The sequence below is a fragment of the Festucalex cinctus genome, chromosome 11 (genome assembly GCF_051991245.1).
Source record: "Festucalex cinctus isolate MCC-2025b chromosome 11, RoL_Fcin_1.0, whole genome shotgun sequence".
Lineage (NCBI taxonomy): Eukaryota > Metazoa > Chordata > Actinopteri > Syngnathiformes > Syngnathidae > Festucalex > Festucalex cinctus.
In genome coordinates, this window is record NC_135421.1 from 24,001,304 (window position 1) to 24,025,783 (window position 24,480).

General features: G+C 40.1%; 2 protein-coding genes across 7 annotated transcripts in view; both read left to right on the top strand.

Moving 5' to 3' along the window:
- The window catches only part of LOC144030235 (FERM, ARHGEF and pleckstrin domain-containing protein 1-like), a 47,235-nt gene extending 45,579 nt beyond the window's left edge, over positions 1–1,656 (top strand). For all 3 annotated transcript variants that reach the window (XM_077536357.1, XM_077536356.1, XM_077536354.1), the window contains exons 26-27: positions 812–963; positions 1,037–1,656. In XM_077536357.1, coding sequence (XP_077392483.1) covers positions 812–963; positions 1,037–1,118 — 234 coding nt within the window. In that variant the 3' untranslated portion in view covers positions 1,119–1,656. The remainder of the gene's footprint in view (positions 1–811; positions 964–1,036) is intronic.
- Positions 1,657–3,062: 1,406 nt separating this feature from the next.
- The window catches only part of LOC144030233 (dedicator of cytokinesis protein 9-like), a 63,698-nt gene continuing 42,280 nt past the window's right edge, over positions 3,063–24,480 (top strand). For 2 of the 4 annotated variants that reach the window (XM_077536348.1, XM_077536349.1), the window contains exon 1: positions 20,711–21,150. In XM_077536348.1, the coding sequence (XP_077392474.1) occupies positions 20,980–21,150 (171 nt within the window). In that variant the 5' untranslated portion in view covers positions 20,711–20,979. Of the gene's footprint in view, positions 3,488–20,710; positions 21,151–24,480 lie in introns of those variants that run through there. The other 2 variants (XM_077536352.1, XM_077536351.1) reach the window with 2 other exon arrangements.

Genomic DNA, 24,480 nt, shown 5'->3' on the forward strand with positions numbered 1-24,480 from the left:
TAATGGTTAATGAAGAAAATGTTCTTAATTCATGTTTTTCCATTTATTTCCAGATTATTATTTTTCAAATTAATGGTCAATGGGGAAAATGCAAATTTTGTTGTTTAAAAATTCATTTTTCCCTTTGTTTCCTTTATTTTCAGATAAATATTTTTCAAATTAATGGTTAATGAGGAAAATGTTCTTACTTTAAATTCTTTTTTTTCCTTTATTTCCATATATGTATTTTTCAAATTAATGGTTAATGAGGAAATTTTGTTCCTTTAAAATCTTTTTTCCCTTTATTTACTTTTGTTTTCAGATAAATATTTTTCAAATTAATGGTTAATGACGATTTTTTTTTCTTAATTCATTTTTTCCCTTTATTTCCAGATAAGTATTTTTCAAATTAATGGTTAATGAGGAAAATTGTGTTACTTTAAAATCTTTTTTCCCTTTATTTACTTTTGTTTTCAGATAAATATTTTTCAAATTAATGGCTAATGATGAAAAATTTCTTACTTTAAATTATTTATTTTCCTTTATTTACAGTTAAATATTTTTCAAATTAATGATTGAGGAAAATTTTCTTAATTCCATTTTTCCCTTAATCCCTTTGTTTCCAGATAAATATTTTTCAAATTTTTCAATTTTCTTACTTTAAGTCAAATTTTTTCCCTGTATTTCCTTAATTTTTATTCGTTCTAATGTTTGATAATATTTTATCATTTATATCTTTTCTATTTATCGACTAATGAGGACAAGCCGAAGCACGAAAGTGTATGCGCCAAATGCTTTTTTTGCGTTAATGCAGTGTTGCTCCCACTTTCAGGACGATTATCCTCTGGCCAGCCTTCCCCTTCTGGGTTACTCTGTCACCATTCCCTCCGAGTCAGAGAACATCCACAAGGACTACGTCTTTAAACTCCATTTCAAGTCCCACGTCTACTACTTCCGGTCGGAGAGCGAATACACCTTTGAAAGGTGACCTTGTACGAAACGTGTATTTACGCGCACTCATCAAATAGCTCACGTGGGCTTGTTTTGTTGGCCTCAGGTGGATGGAGGTGATCCGCAGTGCGACAGCCCCCTCCAGTCGAGCTCGGGTGCAGAACAACAAGGAGCCCCACGCTCACTGAGCTGGACTGCGTTCGGTCTTCACACACGTGGAATATTCGTCCATGCTGGTGCTTTTTTACTGTTCTAATGGTGGCACGTCCGCTGGTTTCGACTGCATCAGAGACTGCGTTTCTTCTTCTGGCATTTTTACAGCTCAATTCTGAAACCTTTTTTACAGGATGTCATTTTATACTGTTTTGTAATAATCACACCCACTTCCTATTCCTCACTGTGATTTTTTTTTTTTTTCGCCCTCGACATTGTTTTTACAGTCGAAAAATGTCTGTATACTCTCTTCGATGGCCTTTTTTGTCATTCACATTGCAGGAAATTTCACTTGTGGTGCCAAACATTTGTCACACTCCATGACTTCCGAATGATTTTTGTTGTTGTTGTTGTTTTTTGTTTGTCTTTAAACTTCTGAAGAATGTGACCTTTTGCGGTACGCCATAAAAATTCTAGTAAATGTAAAACAGGCCACCCTTTAAAACTCAATTCTGTGCACCTGGTCTGGTTTGTTTCTTAATAAAAAAAAATTGTATTGATCTACACTGTAAATGGTTTTGTTGTAATTTCAAAAAAATGACAAACTGAGGCGTGCTTAATAATGAGCCAAAGAAGCAGCTGTCAGTGCTCGTGCCATTTTAAGACAATTGTTACATGTCTGTTTTGCTTTCATTTTTATGTTCACAACCATAGCAAAATGACAAAGCTATGTAACAAAGCTTTAAATATACTGTTAAAAAATAGAAACCTTAAATTCCAGTTGTCTCTGCTTTTCATTTAACCTGATGTTCTCCCACCTGCAGACATCAGCTCTTTGTTTATGTGTTTAAATGACTGGAAATTGGGTTTGTGGCGGTTATGTTAAAACCTGACATGCAAAAGGATCAGACCCAGCACGGGAGAGCTTTTAAAAATGTAAGCGTTTAAAAAAAAAAAAAAAAAAAAAAAAAAAGAAAGAAACAAGACTTTTCATCTTGTTGGAAAGTCAGCTGCTCTATGTGCTTACAACCACGTCCTGTAGGTGTCAGTATTGATCAAGACATTATTACAGCAATGTCGGCTTGGCCATAAACAGTATTTGTAGTACTGACTGTACTGTAGTTCTGACCATCCACTCCTCACGCTCTAATATTGAGTGATAAAGTTACAACAGTATAGGCAGGCCTACATAAAAACGGCTTTTTTTTTTTTTTTTTTTTTTTTTTTTTTTAACTTTTATAATTGGTTTGCTCAAGCTGACTCCACTGGATCAATAAACGTTATTTAATGGAAGAAAATACAGCCAGCAGAAGAAGTTTAATATTGTATCTATAGGTTGTTACCTAAAGTTTTAAACCTTAAAAGTGTAGATCACCCTGGTTTCCGTTTGAGAGTTAGAAAGAGTGAAATGTCTTACAGCATCCATGAGATGAGATGACACTCATTGAGCACATTTTTGTCAAATATTTTTGTAAACTAAAAACTTAAACGGGATAGTGCAATTACTGTAGAATCTTTCAGAATTAATTAAAATTGTAGGAAATTTAGAATGTGAGGCATTACGACAAAGATAAAATTGTCAAACCTTTCCATTAAAATTTAGAAATTTTCTCATGAAAAATGTAGGACCTTTGTCCCTTGATTGCTGTGAATCATCCATCCATCCATCCATCCATCCATTTTCTTAACCGCTTGCTCCTCACAAGGTTCGCGGGGTGCTGTGAATCAGTTTAAATACAATTTAATTTGAGTTGATTTTCTTCAATTTCACCATTAATTTGAATGGTTTTATTTGTTGTTGAAACAAATTGGAATTCTGGTTAAAAAAAAACTGCAAACTTCCCAGTTCTTCAGTTAGGCTTGGAACTCCATAAATAAAATGTCGAATGACAGTCCTTGGTCCAGGAGGGGCCAGCAGTGGGCAAGCTCTGAAGCCGGCAAAAGTACAACAGAAAGGGGGCGGAGCGCACCGAGACGACGACGAGATTTGACACCTCCTGTCTACTACTCGACGGCCAATGGCACTCTTGATACGAGCACATTTCTTATGGTAACAATGATTCAAAGGAACAAGCTGGACATCGATGCTAAAGCGACAAAAAAAAAACGTGCTTGACTGACAAATGGGAATGAGTGGTCCGCGTTGGCGTCACAACATGATCCGGTTCGGAACTCGTGGTGCCCGCTGAACGGGATGGCAGAGGTGGATTAACAGCCGGTTAAATCCCGCCACACTTGCCTCGGTGTCATTTGAGGATTTAAAACTTTTTTTTCGTAAAGTCCAGAGATGTCAACTTTCGCTCAGCCGGAGACCAGGAAGTTTACGCGGGGACTGGGAAAGCCGGGAACCGCAGCCGAGCTCCGGCAGAGTGTCTCTGAGGTGGTCAGGACGTCCGTGCTGGTGGTAAGCAAACGACTCAACTTCCTCATCCTTTACGTCCATCTACGTTTCCTCTGATCGTCATGCGTCTTTGGAAGATGTCACCAAGCAAAGAATGAACGTGCAGTGCAAGCGGTTGGCCTCAAATCAGTTGCTTGTTGTGGAGTGGGTGAAAGAATTAAAATGGATGTGTATGAATGAGGGTTTGTTGTGATATTGAGGTTATGAATGAATGGAAATACAATAGGGCCTTTTAGAATGGCTTGTAAGGAGACTTAATGTCTTCAAATTGTTGAAACTTAAATTGTGTTTGGTACAAAATGTTGTCATTCCTCCCTGTGGACTATTTTAGTGTATATTATACACAAATTGAGAGAGTAAGTACTGTAACTTCAAATATGATCAAATTAACCTAATGTTAAAGAAGCATGGAGCTGCCAATATACACAAATTGAGAGAGTAACAGAGTACTGTAACTTAAAATATGATCAAATTAACCTAATATTAAAGAAGCATGGAGCTGCCAATGTGAAGTAAACAGTTCTGACTGGGCTATGTTGTTTCAAATGTGCTGCTAAGTTGTTCGAAAGTATTGATAAAGTCGTTGGAATGTACTGTAAAGTCATTCAAATGTATTGGTTAATTTGTTTGAACGTAATGCAAAGTTGTTCAAACATTGGTAAAATAAAATGTAGGTCAAAATAATGCTTAATAACAAAGTATTTGGCAAATGCTAAAAACAGCATTTTGTGGCATTGGGAAAAACGTTTTTAGCTTTTAGCCTACAATTCCAAGCTTCTGTACAATATTTTCTCAATGACAACAGTAATATCATGGCACTGCTTGTATATCTGGGGAAAATGCAATCGGGGGGCTCAAATTATTATTGTTTTTTTATTTTTTATTTATTTTTTTTCCCCTCCAACCTATGAGTTGTCACAGTTTGGTACAATAGTGAAAAATCATTCAAAAAGTAAGCTGTCTTCAAACGTTTTATCGCCACCTCCAGTTGATGTTTACTGTCAAACTTAACATAAAAAAACAAGACTTACATTTAGGTATATAAACGAATACAACTAGCCCATTTGACAGACTTCAGTCTTATTACCATAGACATTTACAGCACATAGGAAAATGATAGATGGTTGAATGGGTTGAGGGACAGAAATGGACTTCTACTGTACCCCACAGCGACTGTCGTTACACTTTCTGATCTAAACAGAAAGTGATCTTGGAGTTTAGTATTGAGTCCTTTCATTGAGTCATAGGTTGTGCAGAACTGGACCTCCATGTGTACTATTGTGTGGCGTCCTCATGAAAGGAACAGCTTCCTATCAAAATGCTTTGATGTGATCATTGAGGCAATCAGTTTCCATGGCGATGACATGACATGATGGCACCAAAGGGTGGTGGGGGGCGTTTGTTGGACAAGTACTCGCCGTTACTGCCTGCAGTATCACTTTTCCAGGAAAGGAAAAAGGACTCGACCCTTTTGTTGTGTCCGAGTGTGTTCGGTGCACCGGTGCTCCTGGAAGAAGTTGCTAGGTAACCGAAACGGACACCATCTTGCCTGAGTCAATATCCCAGACGTCCAACCACACCTTGACATTATTTATTCATATGTCACTGTGGTGCACTGTGGGGCTGAACAATTAATCACATTTAAATTCACTTTGAAAAGGCTCAAAAATGTCTTGAGTTTTATGTAACATGAAACGATAAAGCTACAGACGTTTTTGCGTTATTGTTGTCATCTGAATTGTGATTTGCTGACTTATGTATACATCGCACTTAGGCAGAATTTTGTGAAGTAGTCGTAGTGAACACTTAAAAAGTGTTTAATAAGTTAAAGGGGAATTCAACCTTAAACATTTCTTGACAATAATATGTTATATGTGACCTCACTAGTCTAAAGATGACATTCTGATTAATATTACATTTTTGGAATATGAGTTATGAAGAAAAATCCAGCCGTTTTTATCCATCTCAGGGGCGGCCATTTTACCACTTACCGTTGACTGAAGATGATATCACAGTTTCACCTGTTTTCAGAAGCTGAGCTGTGATTGGTTGTTACCTGTGATGTAATTTTCACTCGGCAGCAAGTGGCAAAATTGCCGCCTCCTGACACTGATAAAAACTGCTAGATTTTGTTGCTTAACTCATATTCCATTAATGCAATATTAACCAGAATAAGGTATTTAGACTAGTGGGGCTGCATAGAAGAACATAATGTCAAGAATTTTTGGGTGCCGTTGACGTCCCCTTTACCTAAGCTAACTGAAGTAGTGAAGGGAGAACTAAAGTTATGAAATGTGTCGCTATCAGCAGTGATCCAGCTTCTTCATTGTTGATAAACATATGCGTAGAAATATGTTCAAGTAGTGAATGTATGGCAGTGTTTGCCGGCCTTTCGCAGTGGGACAAGAATGCGAACTCACACATGACCGCTGTCCACACAGCTCCTTATTAATTCCTCCGTGAAAAACATGTAAATGTCATATCAATAGAGGGACTGTGTGAAGAACGGCGGAGGATTGTGGCTACTTATTCCGAAAATGATTTTACTTTCATTTTCAAACTAATGACACTTGGCCAAGGGTCTGTTTCTTCTGACTTGTCCTGACTCCAGTCCACCGTGTTGAATACATTTACTAGTCCCTCGGATGCTACTGCTTTTATTTTGACAACACACCCGTGTCGTATAATGAGCAAACATGGGGCACATTAGTGCACCTTATCCCCCGAACGTCACATGCCCCGGTGATCAATGAATAGCATGTTTGTGCCCTTAATGATGGGAATAAATCTGATCGATTACAGTTGGAAATTTTAAGTGAGTGTATATGCGCTTTATTGAACAGCGGGGAGACAGTTATGTAATTGTCATCAATAGTCTGCCTCCCAACCAGTGGTGCTATGCTCACAAGCCGAGCCTACCCTGCGCTAGATGGGTGTTATTTGCTACTTATGTTGGAAAGGCAAACATGTTTTATTGTGTAATAATAACATTGTGTCAGTAATGAAGTCTCGGTGTGTTGTTATAAATGTTGTCTTCCATTCTTGACTCTACATGTTCCGTACGTTGCAGGACCAAGCACGTCTGATGATGACAACATTGTCAGTGTTGTTAGGCCCCACCCACATCATTATTATTCCCTCGGTGTCTGTTGTAATATTTGACCAGTTCTCTGCATTTTGCTGACTAAAAGGTGCAAAGCTACTAAATAGCACTCTCTAGGAATAAACCCATGGGGGCAGAGATGTGAGCATGGGTTCCCTGCACAGGTCAATAATACATGAGGCTGCTCGCGTAACCAATGCACATGAGGAGTCGCTCTCTATGCCTGGCCAAAATGTTCAATCCATGTCGATAATTCCAATTAAACTTAATCAAACTACCAAAAACACTGAAGTCAATCATGTAATTTCACTGCATTGTTTCGTAGAAACTAAATGGCAGCGACCTGTAGCCATGACGCTGAATGTCATTTATACCTTTCAGTGAAAGTGAATAACTTTACGTTCCTCATGTGTCGTTACAAGTGCCATCACTTGAGCAAAGCAAGTGGAGCCTTTTCACTTTTCAGCTGTCACGTATTGCAATAGCATCACGACTGTCTCTAGTCCAAACCTTTCCAAATTAACAAGCCGAGTGTTTACAGGCCTGTGGCAGAATAACTCAGCAGTGATGTATGACTTGTGGAGAGGGGGCTTCCAGGAAAGTGAGAAATATAACACATGCTCTTCAAATACACTATAAAATGATTTGGTTTTTCTAAGGTTATTGCCAGTTGTCATTATAATGTAAACCACATTTGCCACATGGAGCAATGAGAAATCCCGCACTTGAGAACTCAAGAGTTCTTCCACCCAGCCTTGACTGATCCTGGTTAGTCCAAACGTGTTCTTTTTTCTTTTCTTTTTTTTCTTTTTGGTGGCATCAAAATAAGAATTCAGATAATCTTCAAAAAGTGATTTAACCCTCCAAAATGCCCATCTCCAATCACATAGACACGCTCTCGTTGCACATACGCAATGAATGGATCTGTCAGCAGCGCTTTTCTAAGTGCAGTGTGAAAAGGCCTTAACATTACAGCATCTTCCTGAGTCCTTGAGTCAGTCAGTTATTCTTTTGTGTTTGTATCTCTGTGACTGTACAAGATTATACTGCCTCCCGGTGGCCACAATAAATTGGATGCAACTGTTTAAATCTTGACATTCTAACAAATTATCTTATTTGTGTTTTTTTAAAGTACATCATACAATGCTGTTTTTTCTTACTAAACACAAACAAAACAATTTTTTTAGGGGGAGACTGGGAACGGATTAATGGCTATTGCATTCATTTCAATCGGTCAAGGTAATTGAGATACAAATATTTTGTGTTATGAGTTAAACCTGTTTCTCAAGGCACCATTGTAGTTTTTTCTGTGTAGCCTTTCTTCTGTAAAATTGATTTTTTTTTTTTTTTTTTGAGTGATTGCACACTGGCTGAGATCAATGGACTAACGTCATGCTTGTCAGTTACATAATTGTCTAGTTTAGATTTGGATTGCACAGATAACATGGTGGAAAACTGTGGATTAAAAGCACAGTTCCATCGCCATGGTGATCCTATATTTTTTCACGTCCTGTCTCTGCAGGAAGTGCCCGTGACTTCCTGTGTTCCATGTTGTGGTGGGAAATCAGTGGTAGTAGATAGTGCAGGTTTCCTTTGGCTTTATTTGGGCTGGACTCGTGATCTGGTCTGATAGAGCTGTTCTGTTTTGGAGCAAAGAGTTACCATAATAGGCCATTTGGTGTTTTCCTGTCAGTGCACTGCACCTGTCTGGATCCCTTCTGAGAATATACAATTGCATAATCCAGAAAGACTTTACCATCTGTAAACGTTCTGCTTCTGCAGGCGATGATGAGGGTGCTTCTTTTTTTAGTGCAGACGCAATACTGGGAGGAGGTTTGTTTTGGTGGTGGATGGAATGCACTCTCTGTGACGCGAGCAGTTTGTTTAGTTTTAACGCGTTCTCGTCCGTTCAATTGGAAAACGAGCGGAAGGGCAGTGCCGCAGGGTGGTTGCTCATATGAAAGCCTTCGGCATCCCTTGGTATTAGTACTAATGCTCCCTCGGTGTGCTTCATGAAGTGGGCCATGTCCTGCAGTAATTGCTTTAGATTTGTAAGTCAAATGCATACTTATCTTTGGACAAGGGCAGCAGTTGTAGCAGGTTTGAGGTTCTTGCATTGTGAAGAAGCGACGAAGCTGTTGACCATATTGCACACCCTGATACAGAGCTTGGATTGCTGCACATGCTGCGATTCTACTGCCCATTAATTTTGCTGTTTTGGATCAATGGGGCACATACTTGAAAGCAACTATAAAGGATTTTAGTAACAACCTGGCACTGTTGTGGGTCTTGTTTGGACTTTATGCTATGTGATCGGTTGCATCTGGCATAATCTGTGATCGAGCACAACTTTTGCATTTGGATTTTACTGCATTGTACACAACATGTAGCTAGCTGTTTTGTTTTCCTAATTTTGAGGTGAAGAAAAAACAATTTTGTACCAATCAATGACATTCTAAGCTTCAATACTTGGGCTTTACAGTCATTTGAAATAACTATTTAAACGGGAAGTCAACCCCAACAAAATTTCTTGACAATATGTTCTATGCGGCACCACTCATCTAAATACGGTATTTTGGTTAACATTGCGTTAGTGAAATATGGGGTAAGCAGCGAAATCCAGCAGTTCTTCATCAATATGAAAAGGCAGCCATTTTGCCACTTGTTGTCGAGTGAAAATGACATCACAGTTGCTCAGGTCTCAGGTAACAACCAATCACAGCTCAGCGTCAGTGAACAGGTGAGCTGTGATTGGTTGTTGCCTGTGCCCTGAGCAACTGTGATGTCATCTTCAACAGCAAGTGGCAAAATGGCCGCCCCCTGAGATGGATAAAAATAGCTGGGTTTTTGCTGCATAACTCATATTGCACAAATGTAATATTAATCAGAATGTCATGTTTAGACTAATGAGGTCACAAATAACTTATTATTGCCAAGAAATGTTTTAAGGTTGACTTAATCTTTAACACTATTGTGAGCATTGTCTTTAATTGTCTCCCGGGCTAATTTTAGTAATTTGCTCAAACTGTTAAGTGCATTCCGTAAACATTCCTTATTCATTGTAACCTTGTTCTTTTGGAATCACTTTTCAAAGGACTTAAATGTCAGGTTGCTCTTTATCCACTCCCGCAGCAGTCTTGTAAACCCAATGAAGCCTTCATGTTATTTTTTAGCCTCAAGCTACTTCAAAGTGCCAAATAAATGGTGCCCTTCTGAACCTAGAGCACACATTGTACATATACCAGTAGGTACTCAATAAGAGAATTCGATTGACCTATAACTGGCCAACAAGTGAATTATTATGTAAACATTTGTGTGGCCTGTGGATGCAGTTCCTCTCCTCATCACAAATTCATTTGTTTTTTTTGTTTTTTTGTTTTTTTGAAGAAAAAAAAAAAACAAAAAAAAAAACAAAAAAAACAAATTCATTTGTGTTTTCAGGGTCCCGCCTGTTAGCTGAGAGGTGAAACTGCTCAAGCTCAGCCTGGCTAAATTGTTCGGCTTCACTCGCACACTCGACTGGAGATTAATCTCATTGGATTAAAACCCTGAGAAGGCCCTTAATATGTAGAGAAGCCTGTGCAGCTCAACCACACTGACTAGAGACTAATGGCTACCACATTTTCCTTTTAAGTCGGTGTGTGTTTACTTTTCTTCCAGAGAGGTGTATTTACCCTGCCAGCCCACTTGAATTGTCCATAAATGTAAATTCTCCACTCTAACCTCCGCTGTAGCTCGCAGACAGTGTGTAATTGTGGCAAAACTATTGCTAGCCTGCAACCATGATGGAGCAGATTAGAGGAGAGGCGATATGCCAACACACTTACCCTTGTCAGTATTTTCCCCTAGCTGACAGATCACCATTTCTCTACTTTGCACACACAATATTGCTTGTTGCCCAGAATTCCATATGGGAAAGTATCTTGCTGTCTGCCTTTTTTAGATTGTACCATCCTCAAGAAAACCAAACGTTCGCAGCGTGTTGTTGCAGGACTTGGCGTTTTTCTAGGAATGCGTCACAGGAGTGTGCAAGGAACTCATGCAGGTGGATTTACTCATGTTGCTGGGATACGGTTTTCAAATGGGAAGCAGTAAGACTGCGTTGTTGTTAACGATGAAACAATTGTTCATGCCAAATTATTCCTTGCTGCCCTTTCTCTTGTTTGATAATTCACCATGATTCCGGATGGCTCCATGAGTGTAGTATTAGGCGAACAACCCATGTGGGTAATCTGCTTTGAATGCACGTCCTCCTGTGGCCCCCTACGGTCACTGACCCTTCACTCGCTTAACTAGACAAATACCACCAGCCGCTGTTGCAGAAGTTGCTGAGCCTTGTAAGAAGCGCTTATTAACACTCCTGGCAGAGAGACTGTTGAGAGTTTTAATTTGTTCTACGTCGTCCTAAATCGCCAGGGAAACTACTAAAGTTTCCCGTCAGTGCTGCTGACTTATCAGGCTGCTTAAAGATGAAAGTAAAAGTTAACTTATCATTCATCAGGGATTTCCCATGAAGGAGACTCTTGTGTGCTTATGTGAATTCACCAAAAAGATCTCTAGCGTGTGGTGGATAACCGCAAGTAAACTCATCAGTTGGATGCTGTTCTCTTTGATATGTCTTTTTCCCACAATGCATGCTGTTCGTTTAATGAAAGATAATCCCCGCAAACCCCTGTGCTGGTGCTTTCGGTTTGTGCACTGAGCAGCGATGCAACCTGCCAGAGGGTTTGGTCTCTAATGACTTCTCACCAGGCAGATGCATAGTTTGCATTCTTTCATCTGACACTGTGGTTGGTGAGGGAAGGACAGGACAGGGTGGAGAGTTTCTTCTTTCTCATCCTATAACTGTTACCTTGCTGTCTGTGCAGCATCAATAACTTTCTAACAAAGAGTGTTGGGAAAGTTCCAGGATTGGTGTCACTAAAGTGTGGAACTGCCAATGTGGAGTAAATAGTTTTGACTGCTATGTAGCGTAGGCTAAATGCTGAAAACGTTCCACTTTTTCCCCCAATAGCACTTGGCATACATTTTGATTTTTACCAATACGTTTGAACGACTTTGCATTACGTTCAAATGACTTTATCAAGACGTTCAAACCACTTTGCAGTAACGAATGAACAATGTAGTCCATTCAAAACTGTTTACTCCATGTTTGTCAGTTCCACGCTTCCCTACGATGGCCTTTACGGCGCAGCTGTGTAGGAAACCGGAAGAATCCTTCATGTAGCATTGTAGCGGTATGACAAGTGTCTATCATTGCAGCATATCCTAAAAAAAAAAACATGCAATGAGCACTTCACACGTCTCTAAAATGCCCAATTACTCTCATTAGAAGACGTTTTTTTTTAAGACTGCTTAAAAACGCATAAAAACGTAAAAATATATAATAATTCTCCTTAACTTGATGTACTATTTTGTTTTTCCTCACTACTAAAACAACCACCAGTTCTGTCTACTTACACTTTATTACAAATGATAACAGAGTCACAGACATCTTCATGCAAAGGTGGCCCAAGTAATCTGTGTTTGTTTCTCCTTTCAAAGCTAGTGTATCCGACGGACACTTCTCCCTGCTTTGAGGGGTTGCTTATGTTTGCTTCTGGTCTGTTTGTTAGGGATTCATCTTAGGGAGGCAGGATCGGCGTGTGCTGTGCTAGGATGATGTTTATGCAGGGCAAGCCACGTGCCTCCCCTTGATCACACGTTGGTGATGTCAAGTGGACGAAATGACCCTGCACGGCACGTTGTTACCTTTTGATCATGTGTTAAGTTTTGAAGTGGGCCTTAAAATAGAGTCGCATGCTTGGTGGGAAACTTAAATGTGTATCTTTTTTCTTCACCATTCTGCATGACTATTCCGTATCCTTGGCTTTAATTCAGGGCACTTTACACAAGGCCGCTTTTTGTGTTAGAAATTCAACATTTGAGTCACATCTGACAGCAGTGAGCCCATTCATTTCATAGTTAATACAAGATGCCATTTCACGTGTGACCATCTGTCACATGATGTGGTATGCGTTGGATCATGGATCACATTCGAATCTGGCTTCCCTTTACATAAATATTGTTAGTGGTTTGTGTCTTTTTTTTTTTTTTTTTCTAGGTTGTGGTGAAAATACATATTCTGTTGTGAATAACAAGGTCCCCTGTGACTATCCCTTGTTTGGTTGACGTGATTCTGAATCACTGATGCTGAAAAAGGCATTATTTCCACCCAAGGTCACTTGAGACCTACAAAAATGTCAAATCCATCTTAGTTGCCATAGCAGCCATACTGCTCACCGGGAAATTAGCGCGATCTAGCTCACAACATGCCAACAGCTGAGGCCGGATCAGCAGCAAATCGGTGGCATTGCTGTTTGTGTATGCGTGACACTGCATGAGAGATGAGGCTATGCTCATAATAAATAGCGTGTATGAACAACACTGCACCAAAACATCGGTAATGAGTGTCTCATTATTTAATAAGGATGTAGTACGTAACGTGTGCTTCCTCAGCCAACCATTTCATGTCACCAACTGGACAAACATGTAGTCTTACCTTCCAAAGACTCCATAATAGTCTCTTATGCACCATCACAATTACAGTCAGACCTACTTCAGAACAGATTTTTTTCATTATTAATACTCTCGCAACTTTATTTAAAGTAACACCTGTCACCTTCACAGCCATTTGTGACACCCCGGGGAGTTTAGTGGTGCAGTAGCGCAGCAAAATCGACTGCCAACTATCCAGTATGCAGGTGTGCGGACGTGCCCTCGTATCCTCCCGCATCCTCTGTTTCCCCTGATTGTCAGCGGCGCTCGCTGTTGCGGGCTCAAGAGGATTTCCACTGATTACAAAGAGCCCAGATTAGCTAATCCCTAAAATTTCCCAAACACCCCCAGCCCCAAACCCCCCCCATCATCTCAGTGACACAGAGTTCAAGTCTGGAACACACCGTAAAAAACATGACCATACTTCCGGTTCATCATGTTAATGATCATTTATTACTGACTGATTCACAACCCAAGAAGATCTGTATGAAAAATTCGTAATCATAAAAGATCAATTGTTGAATTTCAGTTGATAGAGGTTCTACATATAAACTCTTTCTGTATGTAAGTTAAGACTTAAGAACACGTCAGGCGTAGAGTTGTAATTAGCACATGTTCGTAAGTTTCACCCTGGGAAGACCTTGTGTCAGGCCAGTGTGAACTTGCCTCACATCTCAGCTTCCGCACTTCATGTCAAAGCTTGACCTTGATGACGGGTGCTCTCGAAAATCTGCTATTCATAGCCACCGCCACGATCCTATGGATCTGTATGTATTTTTATCTGCGTGCTTGAACAAACTACAATGACCATTTTAGTCACTATTGTCATTATCTTTTATAGTGTTTGCAGGATCTTGTTACTTTCCTTACTTCCTGTTGAATTTCATTGACACTGGTTCAGTAGATTGTGTTTGTATTGTTTTACTTCGTGGAGGACAATATATGATTATTATACAGTTATTGTCCACAACATTGGGTATAATTCTGGAATCTGATGATGAGGTCTGATGATCATAGAGTAAAAAATCCCATGTTTCAAGATTAACCTGTAGGTGGCAGTAAAGCATTCCATCAGGTGCGAGAAGCAGCTTTTCCCACCCTCTCGTGAAGCCCCTCCACATTCTTTTTATTTTCATCATTCACAGTTAAACACATGCAAGTAGTGTTTTTTTGTTTTTTTTTTATTTATTTATTTATTTATTTTTTTATTCTGTTTGAAATTTGACCTCTTTTGAAGCAGTTTAGTATTACGTTGCTGGCATGTGTAAGGAAGTATGTTGGTGTTAGATTACTCTACCAAAATGCAGCTCGGGGACCTTGGCACTGTGTCAGACCACCTCTGCTGTGCTTGATTAGTTTCTTGTGGCCAAGTGAAGCTGCGCTTGGCACTATATGGGTCCATTGTGTCAAGTTTATTCTTAGCTTGGTGGCTCCACCCTAAAGCAGCGGAAGTAGTACCACTCTGTTTGGTTACGTGGGATAAATAAACCATCCCAAAATACCAAGTTAAAGGAAGAGGATGCTGGCCTCTTGTGTTTGTTTTACTCCACAGACATGATAACCTGACATTCTTATTTCTTTACAATCATTTATGCTGCTCTCCTGATTCATGTAAACTATTTGGGGGTTTTAAAATGGGAGGCATGTGACTTTTTGAAATTCCTGGACGATGCATCCCACCCACATGTGCAACTCGACCGAAGTGTCCCAAGCCAAACTTGAGTTCAGCAGACTTTTTTTTATTTATGGATCATGTTTAGTCATCCAAAGTAGAGATTGTCATTTGCCAAAATTTCCTTGCTAAATTAATTAGTGGAGAAAGGTCAACTTGGTGGATGAATAGTCAGAGCATCTGCTTCACGCTTCGGAGGCTTATGGTCTGAATCCTCAACTCGAGTAAATCTACTGCACTAGCAATTTAATTTGCAATTTAATTTTTTTTTTCAAGGTCCTCTTCCCATGTTTTTTTTTTTTTTTTTACAAAACACAAGCAACAAACACTACCCTGTCCGTGACCAATCAGTTAATTAAACCAGTCGTTGTTAAACTCTCCATTAACCAGGAGTTTCACAATAGTGAAAAAGTTTGTTTACACACACTCATTAGCAGGAAACAGCTGCTTCCCTTTTTTGCGGTCGTATGGCCGTCCGTGTCTTCTCTGAGCTTGCCAGTTTTTATCTGTATTGCGGTGATGCATGCACCAGTGATGTCCACCAGATTGCGTGTGGACTCAGACACACTTCATCCCTGCAGAGTCCCGTAGCAGAATCCTGGACATGGAAATGCGGCCAGCTGCAGCCACTCCTCAGAAGACACGCCAACTCCTCTTGAGGTTGGCCTCTCTGAACCACACATGGGGTCTCTAGTGTCTTTGTCGGAGTGTTCACGCCTAGGAGTGAAAAGGCGAAACTCAAGATGACCCCGTTGTTTCCACAGGTGTTGTCTGTGATGTTGTAATTTGTCTCCACCCAACTGTTGCTGCTAACACGTTGAAAGTAGTGCTGTTTGCCGCACATCAGTTGAAAAGGCCATGTATTCCATTTGTGTAGTTCTAGCACTCTCCGTTGTTAGTTTATTAGTGCAATTTAATTTTAATTAGGAATATTTTGGCCACTGCAGCGGTTATCACTTGCCGAGTTGAGTCGACTGGCGGCATACAGCATTTGCATCTCAATTTTTTGCTTCTAAGTCAAAGCAACCAGAATCATTTTGTGAACCGTTTGTTGCATATTGTTGAGAATAAGCCGTAAAATTGTCTTTATTGCATAATGTTAAGTACATGCTTAAGAGGTCACAAGTATTGTATTCAGCAGCCAAAGAGCAAGTTGATACCCGTGATATCCCAGTAGGACAGGAAATGCCTCTAGCCACTCTGGATGCTGGGTTAGGGGTGGGGGGTGATGGAGTCTCTCTCAGTCGTGGTGAAGGTCAAGACGCTTGTGCCGGATGACGCCGGAGTTGACACAGAAGTTGATTGACAGCACCTGCCTACCTCTGGGGCACAGCATGTAATTGCATTTCTGGTTTTAAGGAACCAGCAGGCCTCCTTCCAGGAGGGGCTTATGTCTCACATTGTTGGTGGTAAGAATCCTGTTCAAGAACTTCCTTGCCCTTTGTCTTGGAGAGACCAAACAGGAGGAGGCCCTAAGTACAGAAATAGCGGCGAGTATTTAGAAAAGCAGACATGGTGAAATCAGTTAAGCCGACAATGCTTCAAGACGCTGGTGATAGAAATGTTATTTCTCAAACACCACATAATTAACAGATGTATCAATCACCCACTAATGACATCACAAAGCACTTCTTACAGACTTGAACATTCAGTCATGAAAGTAGTTTTATGGTCACATGGGACGCACTGTAATGTTTATGTGCGGTGAGGAAGCACAGATGGTGTGTTGATATGAGGGTGTGTTACTTCCAACCTACAGTCCATAGCAAGGCTGTCATAGTAGCAGTAATCTATGCCACCGCTGCTCTTATCTCCTCTGCAGCTGCTGCAGATTTAAGCAGAGCGACACAGCGTGTGGACTGTGACAGCTTCCACATCCGACAGATGATACTTACATCTATCTAAACATCCACAGTCAAGAGTAAGACAGAACAATATGGTGCCCAATCAAGTATCAAGACTCTTAGGTTCAGTAAACCTGACACAGTCCTGCTGTGGAGGTCAAATTGGTGCTTTATTAGTGTGCCGCAGACATAGCCAAGACTGTGTGTGGATTGTTAAGGGAAAGGGCACACGCAGCAGTGACTCAGCACTCCCCTCTGCGACCTGGATAATTCATCATCACTCGGGGATACTGTTTCAGAAATGACTCCCTCCAGAACAAATCAGGCAACGTTGATTGACTTCATAGCATAGAGTACAATGGTGTCTTGAGATACAAGTGATTCAATTTACAAGTTATTCCATATGCTTTGTTTACTTTGGCTTGCGAGCAAAATTGGAGAAACGAGAGCAATGTGGTGGCAGTGAACTCAGTTCAACTAACCCAACTACAAGCAGCAGTTGGGCAGATACTAAACAGTTCTTCAAAAAGACTGTTTATAGCTATTCCAAGTTGAAGTTTACTAAACTAAACATAAAAGGAGAAATACATTTCTTAACTTTGCCAAAAGTCTGCTAGCTTAATGCTAAAACAAACAAACTTTTTCTTTCTTTTTTTTAAATTGTAAAACACATTGCAGACATTTTGTTAATTTGGGTGTGGCTGGAACAGATTATGGCATTTCCCTTCGTTTCAATGGAGAAAGATGATTTAAGATGCAAATATTTTGAGGCAATTTGAATTTTTTTCTCAAGGCTCCAAAAAAACAAACAAACAAAAAAACAAAACAAAAAAAAACATTACAATTGGACAACTTTCCAGTCAGGTCAAGTAAAAGCAAAAATCCAGTCATGGCATGAGAATTTTTCCTCAAGTGTTGGAAATCCAATACACCATCAGTAGCAGTCCTGTTAGTTTGCTATTGTGTCTTTCGTGGCATGCCCTTTCTTGTACCGAAGGAATTTGTATCCTCAAGGCAGAAAATGCGTGATCACCACCTGTGACACTTCAAGCAATGTCTGCTCACAGCACTGAGTCATTATCCATTTAAATAGTCACTGATTTGTAATAGTGTAGCAGATATGCCAAACTTTTTTTTTGTAGAAATAGTAAACAGCAAAACACATTGCTCTAACCTTGATAAGGGACAATATGACTGTGTCGAGGCTGAAGTCTTCTTGTTCTGAATAAGAATTCACTTATCTTCAAGTGTATAATTTTCCTTTTCTCACATTTTTCTTTTCAACACCTTTTGGTTCACATTTACTGTAAAACTGACACATAAAACAAAAGCGAATAATAAACATTGTTTATTTAAATACTAAATGCTCAATTAAAACAAAATGTCATCTAACAAAAGTCAGCTATACTGCAATTGACCAATTGCTTGAAAACCTTCATTGATAGAACGGGGCAAGAAAGAGGGTTAAGGGATATATGGCGGTTCAATGTATTGCTCTTGTATTGGTTGTGCTGCAAGGTACAAGTGGGTGCTGCAGGTTAGGAATAAATTTAGAGGAAGTGAGACGTGCTCGGCTATATTTCTTAGCACTCAGTAATACATAATCAGTCTGGTTCTACTCTACTAGGGAGCCTCCCGTTTTATTTCTTTAATCGGCTCGTATGGAGGTTCACCGGCTTTGCCCTGTGGCTTGTTTCCTTGTACAGTCAAATGTAGTTCAGTGTGCCAGGCTACTGAAATATTAACACAGCAGCAGCATGCAGGAAGGCATGCGAGCATTCGAAATGTAACACTGATGGGAAGTAAGAATCGCCGACTCCTCATAACCGTACTTGCGATTGTGTTAAATTCTTTTGAGGAGAAATAGCAAGGGTACATTTAAGGGAGTCGGTGTATTGTTCTGTGTGCAGTGGCCATTGTGTGACTTCAATGATGAGCACAGTTGAAACTGCATGCCTCGGGGGTTATAATTGGTGGGTATGCTGCGCGCCGCCGTGACATATTTAATAACTGAGAAATCCCTATGCCTTCTGTGTATTGCTGCAGCAGGATGGGAAGGGATGTGGATAAATAAACTACGATACCCTCTTTCCCTGCTCTTTATTTCCTCATGATGATCAGCATGTGGAAACCTAGCACGGCAGCTTGGGTATATCTCTGTTGGTTTTTAAATGACATTCATTCTCAGTGTGGCTTTTGTTTTGACAAGCCAACTTTGATTTTGATTTTTGTTTTCTTCCGAGGATCTTTTCTTCAATTGTTGATGAGAATCCATGCATTCTTAATAAAATATGTGTATAAAAATAAATTTCATCAGATCTCTTTGAATCCCTTGTTGCTGGTTCACTGAGCAATCATACTGACAGGTAAATTGAGCATGGATAATCCTATTTAACATCACATTGGGCTGCAAATGCAAATTGTTGTACTTGTTTTAAGTGAAATGAAGGAAATTTGTCAACCACAGTGAGAATTTCTTTGTTGGAGTCCTTGATTTTGTATTTCTTTTTGTATTTGATTTATGTATTTATTTTTGCCAGTGTATATGTAATGTATTAAAAGTCAAACCACCCCAACAATTCTTTACAATACCTTCTACGTTCCTCCACTACTCTAATATATTATTCTGTTCAAAATTACGTTTGTGGAATATAAATTAAGCAGCAAAATCCACCCATTTTTAATCCATATCAGGGGGCGGCCATTTTGCCACTTGCTGTCGACTGAAAATGACATCACAGTTGCTCAAGGCTCAGGTAACGACCAATCATGGCTCAGCTTGTCACATGAGTCACATGACCAAACTCTGAAAATAGATGAGCCGGGATTGGTTGTTGCCTGAGCCCTGAGCAACTGTGATGTCATTTTCAGTCGACAGAAAGTGGCAAAATGGACGCCCCTGAGATGGATAAAAATGGGTGGATTTTGCTGCTTAATTCATATTCTACAAACACAACATTAATCATAATGCAGTGTTTCAACTCATGAAGGTGCATTGAACATATTGTAAATAATATTTTTGGGTTGACTTGCCTTTTATAAACAATAGCCTGCAGAAAACCAAACTTTACTTTTCCAGATTTTTTTTTTAAAGCAAATTAACTTTTAGCACTCTGATCTTCCGTCTCTCTGGTCTTATTCCCAGAACATTATGATCAAAGCCTGCACTTGCAGATGAATTGTTATCCGGCATTCCAGATGCTCAAATTTTGGTTATTCTGCTTCTGATATATCTGCACTTCTGGCAGACTGTCCAACTTGAGATCACGCAGCAGTTGATATCTGCCTGATGTCTTTAAATCCTCCCATTTCACTGTTTGGACAACAGATTGATGCTGAGGTTATTTCATGTTCGTATCCGATGTCTTTTCTTTCTGTATAGTGTTGTGCGTACTCCCACTTTTTAAAGCAGCTGACTGATGTATTTAGCATCACTTTGAAAAGAGTCACCCTGTTGGCCTTGGCAGCGCATCTGAACTAGAAAAGCATTCAGCCATATTGCTGTTTGCCTGTTCACGGGAGCAAACCCTCCCTCTGGATATAAGGTCACATTTACTGTAACCCATTTATTTCTTACTCATTCATGTGTCTGCAAAGAGGAGGCTTTATATGTATGTTGTATTTATTTATTCATATAGTGTCTAGATTAGTTTGGTGCTTAAGAAGTGCAGTCCACTTGTTTACACATTGCTTTATTGTTTCACTGTTTACGCCACACTTGTTTGGTCAAATTTTGTGTTGCCGTTGAAGAGAATAAATAATGTTGAGGGGAGAAAATAGCAATTATTTTTCAAAATCATTTAGCCCTAAATTCAAATACTTCATTAAAAATGCATGATACATGTTCGTCCCAAGGAATTGTGATTTTTAAAAAATTGTCTAAAAGACTCTGGACTGTAGAGAACAAGCACGACTTGACTGCAAACAAACAATTCTGCATGTTTACTGTAAGGTCAGCACTGAGGCTGCTGCAGAGCTTGCCCAGTATCCTTCATCCCTCCCATCCCTCGTCCTGTGCTCTTCCTCTCTCGCTCACTCGCTCGCTGCATCTCGCCTGCTGACTGGCTTATTCCAGCCCGCACAGAGTGGAGCTGCTAACAAACACAGCCGGGCTCTCCTCCTCTCCTCTCTCTGTCTGTGTGTGTATTACTTCTCCAGCCATCCTGCTCTTCCGGCTCGCCGCTCAGACTCTTTGCGCCCGAGCGCCGGCGCTCCCTCCCTGGTTCAGAAGCGTTGGATTGCGGGGTCAGATCATGGACCAGGGAGGAAGAGGGCAAAGGAGCCAAAACTGGGTCACTCACAGGCTCTCCTGACTGATGCCGGTTTTGGACCCGGAGGGATGGGGTGCACCACCAGCACGGTCGTCTTTGATGGACTGCGAACTGTCTTAGAGAGGAACTGTAGCGGCTACATCTGTAAAGGAGCCGCTGAGCCAATCGGGCCATCTGAGGTTGAGCGAGCGCTGAGTCGGAGGGAGTCTCGTATCTTTCCCACACCGAGAGTGCTGAAGGTGTGTATGTGTGTCTCCACAATAGTACGTATATTTAAGACTGAAAGGTAGGACAGATTTTAATTGGAAATGAATTTGTTGGTGAATTTTAGATTTATTGTTTTTTTTTGTGTGTGGAACACTGTTCTCAGATTAATTAAAACATTTCTTTATAACAGTACTTCTAAACTTGAGGCTTTAACAGCCTTCATTCATAGTATTTTGATTTGTTTTCTCTCATTTGGTGAGTTTGTGCTTGTTTATTTTGTGTTATTAAGTAGATAACGCTATGTTGGGATTGACCCTGTGAAAGAGGGTTTTAATGCATATTTAATGTCTTATTGTTATAGTAGTACTTTGCTGTGTGTGGTGTAGAATTGCACTGCATCCTACCCTACTATGTTTCTAATATTTTGACTCAATGAGGGAAGATGTGGTGGTGAAAATTGAAATTCAACACTGCAATACAACAATCTGTGGCACACTACTGTATCCAGCAATAGTCTCCCCTCTTATATAAGAAGAGCGCCTCGTTGTCAACTGCGAGTGTAACATGTAACGCGTAGAAAGATGGAAGAGTGAAAAGGGGGTAGAAATTTAGAAGAAAAGTAAAGTGATTTGACAGCCAGGATATTGACCGGGGCTTTAGCCGTTTTAGAGTGCCACGTTGTCTGCCCTGAGTAGGTGCATGTCACGAAGAAAAGGGAGGAGCATATGGGGGATACATTTTTAGTTATTTATTAATTTTTATCTGATTTGACAGCCATTACGTGGACTATTAAAATGGTGTAACTGCTTTAGAGTGCCTCATTGTCACGGCATGGAAAAGTTCCATAGGATTTTCAAGTCTCAAACTTGTAGTCATGTGTAAACATAAGAACGATGCTAGGCAATGCAGCATCCAGTTCTCATGATTTTGAAGCCTCATTTTAAAACGATTGGTGATTTATTTATTTTTTTCATCATTCAAATGTGGCAAGATTGTTAAAACCAAATACCAATACTCTCTGCGCTGTTAAATTTAGAAGATAAATTTATTTGCACTTAATAGGCACATTCATTCTTTTACGTGTGATACTGTAGCAAGTGTGTCCATGGTTCCTTGCGTGAACCAAATCTACTTCTATTACAGTAGTTGGGCATCAGGACAAAAAAAAACATTTTGTGGATAGACCCCCTCTTTCAGACAAAACTACAAATTAGGGCAGTGCAGTATATTAATTGCGAAGAACCATTTATTATTCATTTATTGGAGGCAAAATGAAGCTGATTCAGCAACAAGACAGTGATAATATGAGTGTATAAAATGTAGGCCAGTCGAAGTGCTGGATCTTGCCTTCCGCTAAGCACTACACGGGTTAAAGCCTCAGCGGGCTGGCATGGTGACGAGGATGAGGAGGGGCCGGCAGGCGTTGTGGCACAGAGGTCTCTCTGTCTGCCGGAAATCAATCGCCATTCTTCATCTGACAAGCGACAGGCTTGGCCAGGCTACTGCTACTCCGTACCAGCTTGTCTTGCCCTTCTGGTTGTTGTGTGTGAGAGCGTGTGTACAGTACACGTATCCTTTCCCGTGATGGCTCATCAGCAGAAATCCAAGTGACAGTGGCCCTAGCTGAGAGCAGGGAATTAGGTCAAGGGCACTGTCGCCTCCCTGGGCTTGGGAGAGGTCTTATCATGTAGATGGGGTTCAATTAATCCACCGTCAGCAGTCGGCAGTCTTGCAAATCAATAGTTTAATGTGAGCGCGGACTGATGTGCTTTCCTCATCACATTATTTGCCATCGTGTCACACTCTCCAGTTGCCGCAGACTTCAATACCTTTCGCACCTTGGCAATCCATTAGGCCAGATTATGAGATGATCTAAACTGTTGAGTTTGCCCTTTTAATTCCCTCTAATTGCAACGGGTCATTATTGTGGTGGCGTAAAAAGGAGTTGCTAGCGCGGCAGCTGTAGAATATATATCGATTAAATTAATCAAATGAAAATATGTTTGTGCTTAATACCATGCTTATGAGATGCATAATATAGGTGACTTTGGCTATGGTTTTAAAAGGTGTGGACTGGCCTGGTTTGTGTCAGTGAAGGACAGTAGACTAAGATTAATCTTTTTAGTTTAAAATAACTTAAGTTTTGGCAGCTTAATGATGCATTCGGATGAATGGATGACGCCAAGTATGGCGTACTTATTGCGGAGCTCAACAAAGCATGTCTGCACTCAACAGCCATCAGTCTCAAAGTAAAAGGAAGTTAAAAGAACAAAGGAAGATAAAAGAAAAGCGCAACGTTACGCAACACTGAGTACATAGCTCTCAACAACTTATTTTACAACAGCATAACAAAGTGTCGTTTTTGTTATTTTTGTTATTTTTTTAATCAATCTGCGTTGCTATTAGGCTCATCCTAGCTAGCGCTAAGCTAGTTCGTCTTTAAAGTCCAGCGTCCAAAGTTTGAAAACCCATTTTGTTTGTTGCTAGCATGGCGTTAGCCGGACAAATATTCCTGTTTGCTAGCGCGGCGTCAGCCGTAGCCTCGGGTTGTCGGGACCAGATCGAAGCATTAGCTGGCCAAAAAAAATGTTCCCATAACCGCCTTCAGGCGTCAAATGTAGTACGTGCATAGCTTTTCACAGTTGCTGAATCTATTACAAAACTTTTGAAGCTCCAATCTGGCATTTTGGTTTCTCGACGGTAAATATTCTCAGATTTCTGTCATCTTCCATAAAAATTGACTGATTATCTTTATGTTGAAGCAAAATAAAAACATTTACAAACATCGGCTTTTACTTTAGAAAACAACAATCAGCATTTTTGTCTATTTTCTGATGGGTTTTTTTTTTCCTGCGCTGTCAATTTGAAATAATGTCCTGTTTTTGAATAAAGGGATTCAGCAATGAATCAACCAAGTATTGTACTGATCACCATGCAGCTTTGAAGCAGAGATATTGCTTCTATTTTTCTTATTTATTTATTTTTAAATCAAATTATTGAAGCTATTGGATTAAGTGTAGCAGCCCTAAGTAGATCACGCATACTTCAATGCAGGCAATGCTCTTTCAACAACCGCTATCGACTTGAATAACAGAGCTCATTCCTCAGTCTCGTACTTAAAAGGTTACTATTGTTTATGTATTTCCATTCTTTGCTTTCACAAAGCCACAACTTCCATCCTGTGTTTGAACGACCAACAGCAGTGAAGTGCTGAAGTATCTGCTAGTTTTATCGGAGGAATGTTGTTGCAAAAGAAAGGTTGTGTTGACGCCAGTTTGGTTTAGGATAAATGTGTCTTTCATCCCATGACTTGGGAGTCGTGATTCCCACATACCCCCATGAAACTTTTGCTTTCAATGAAC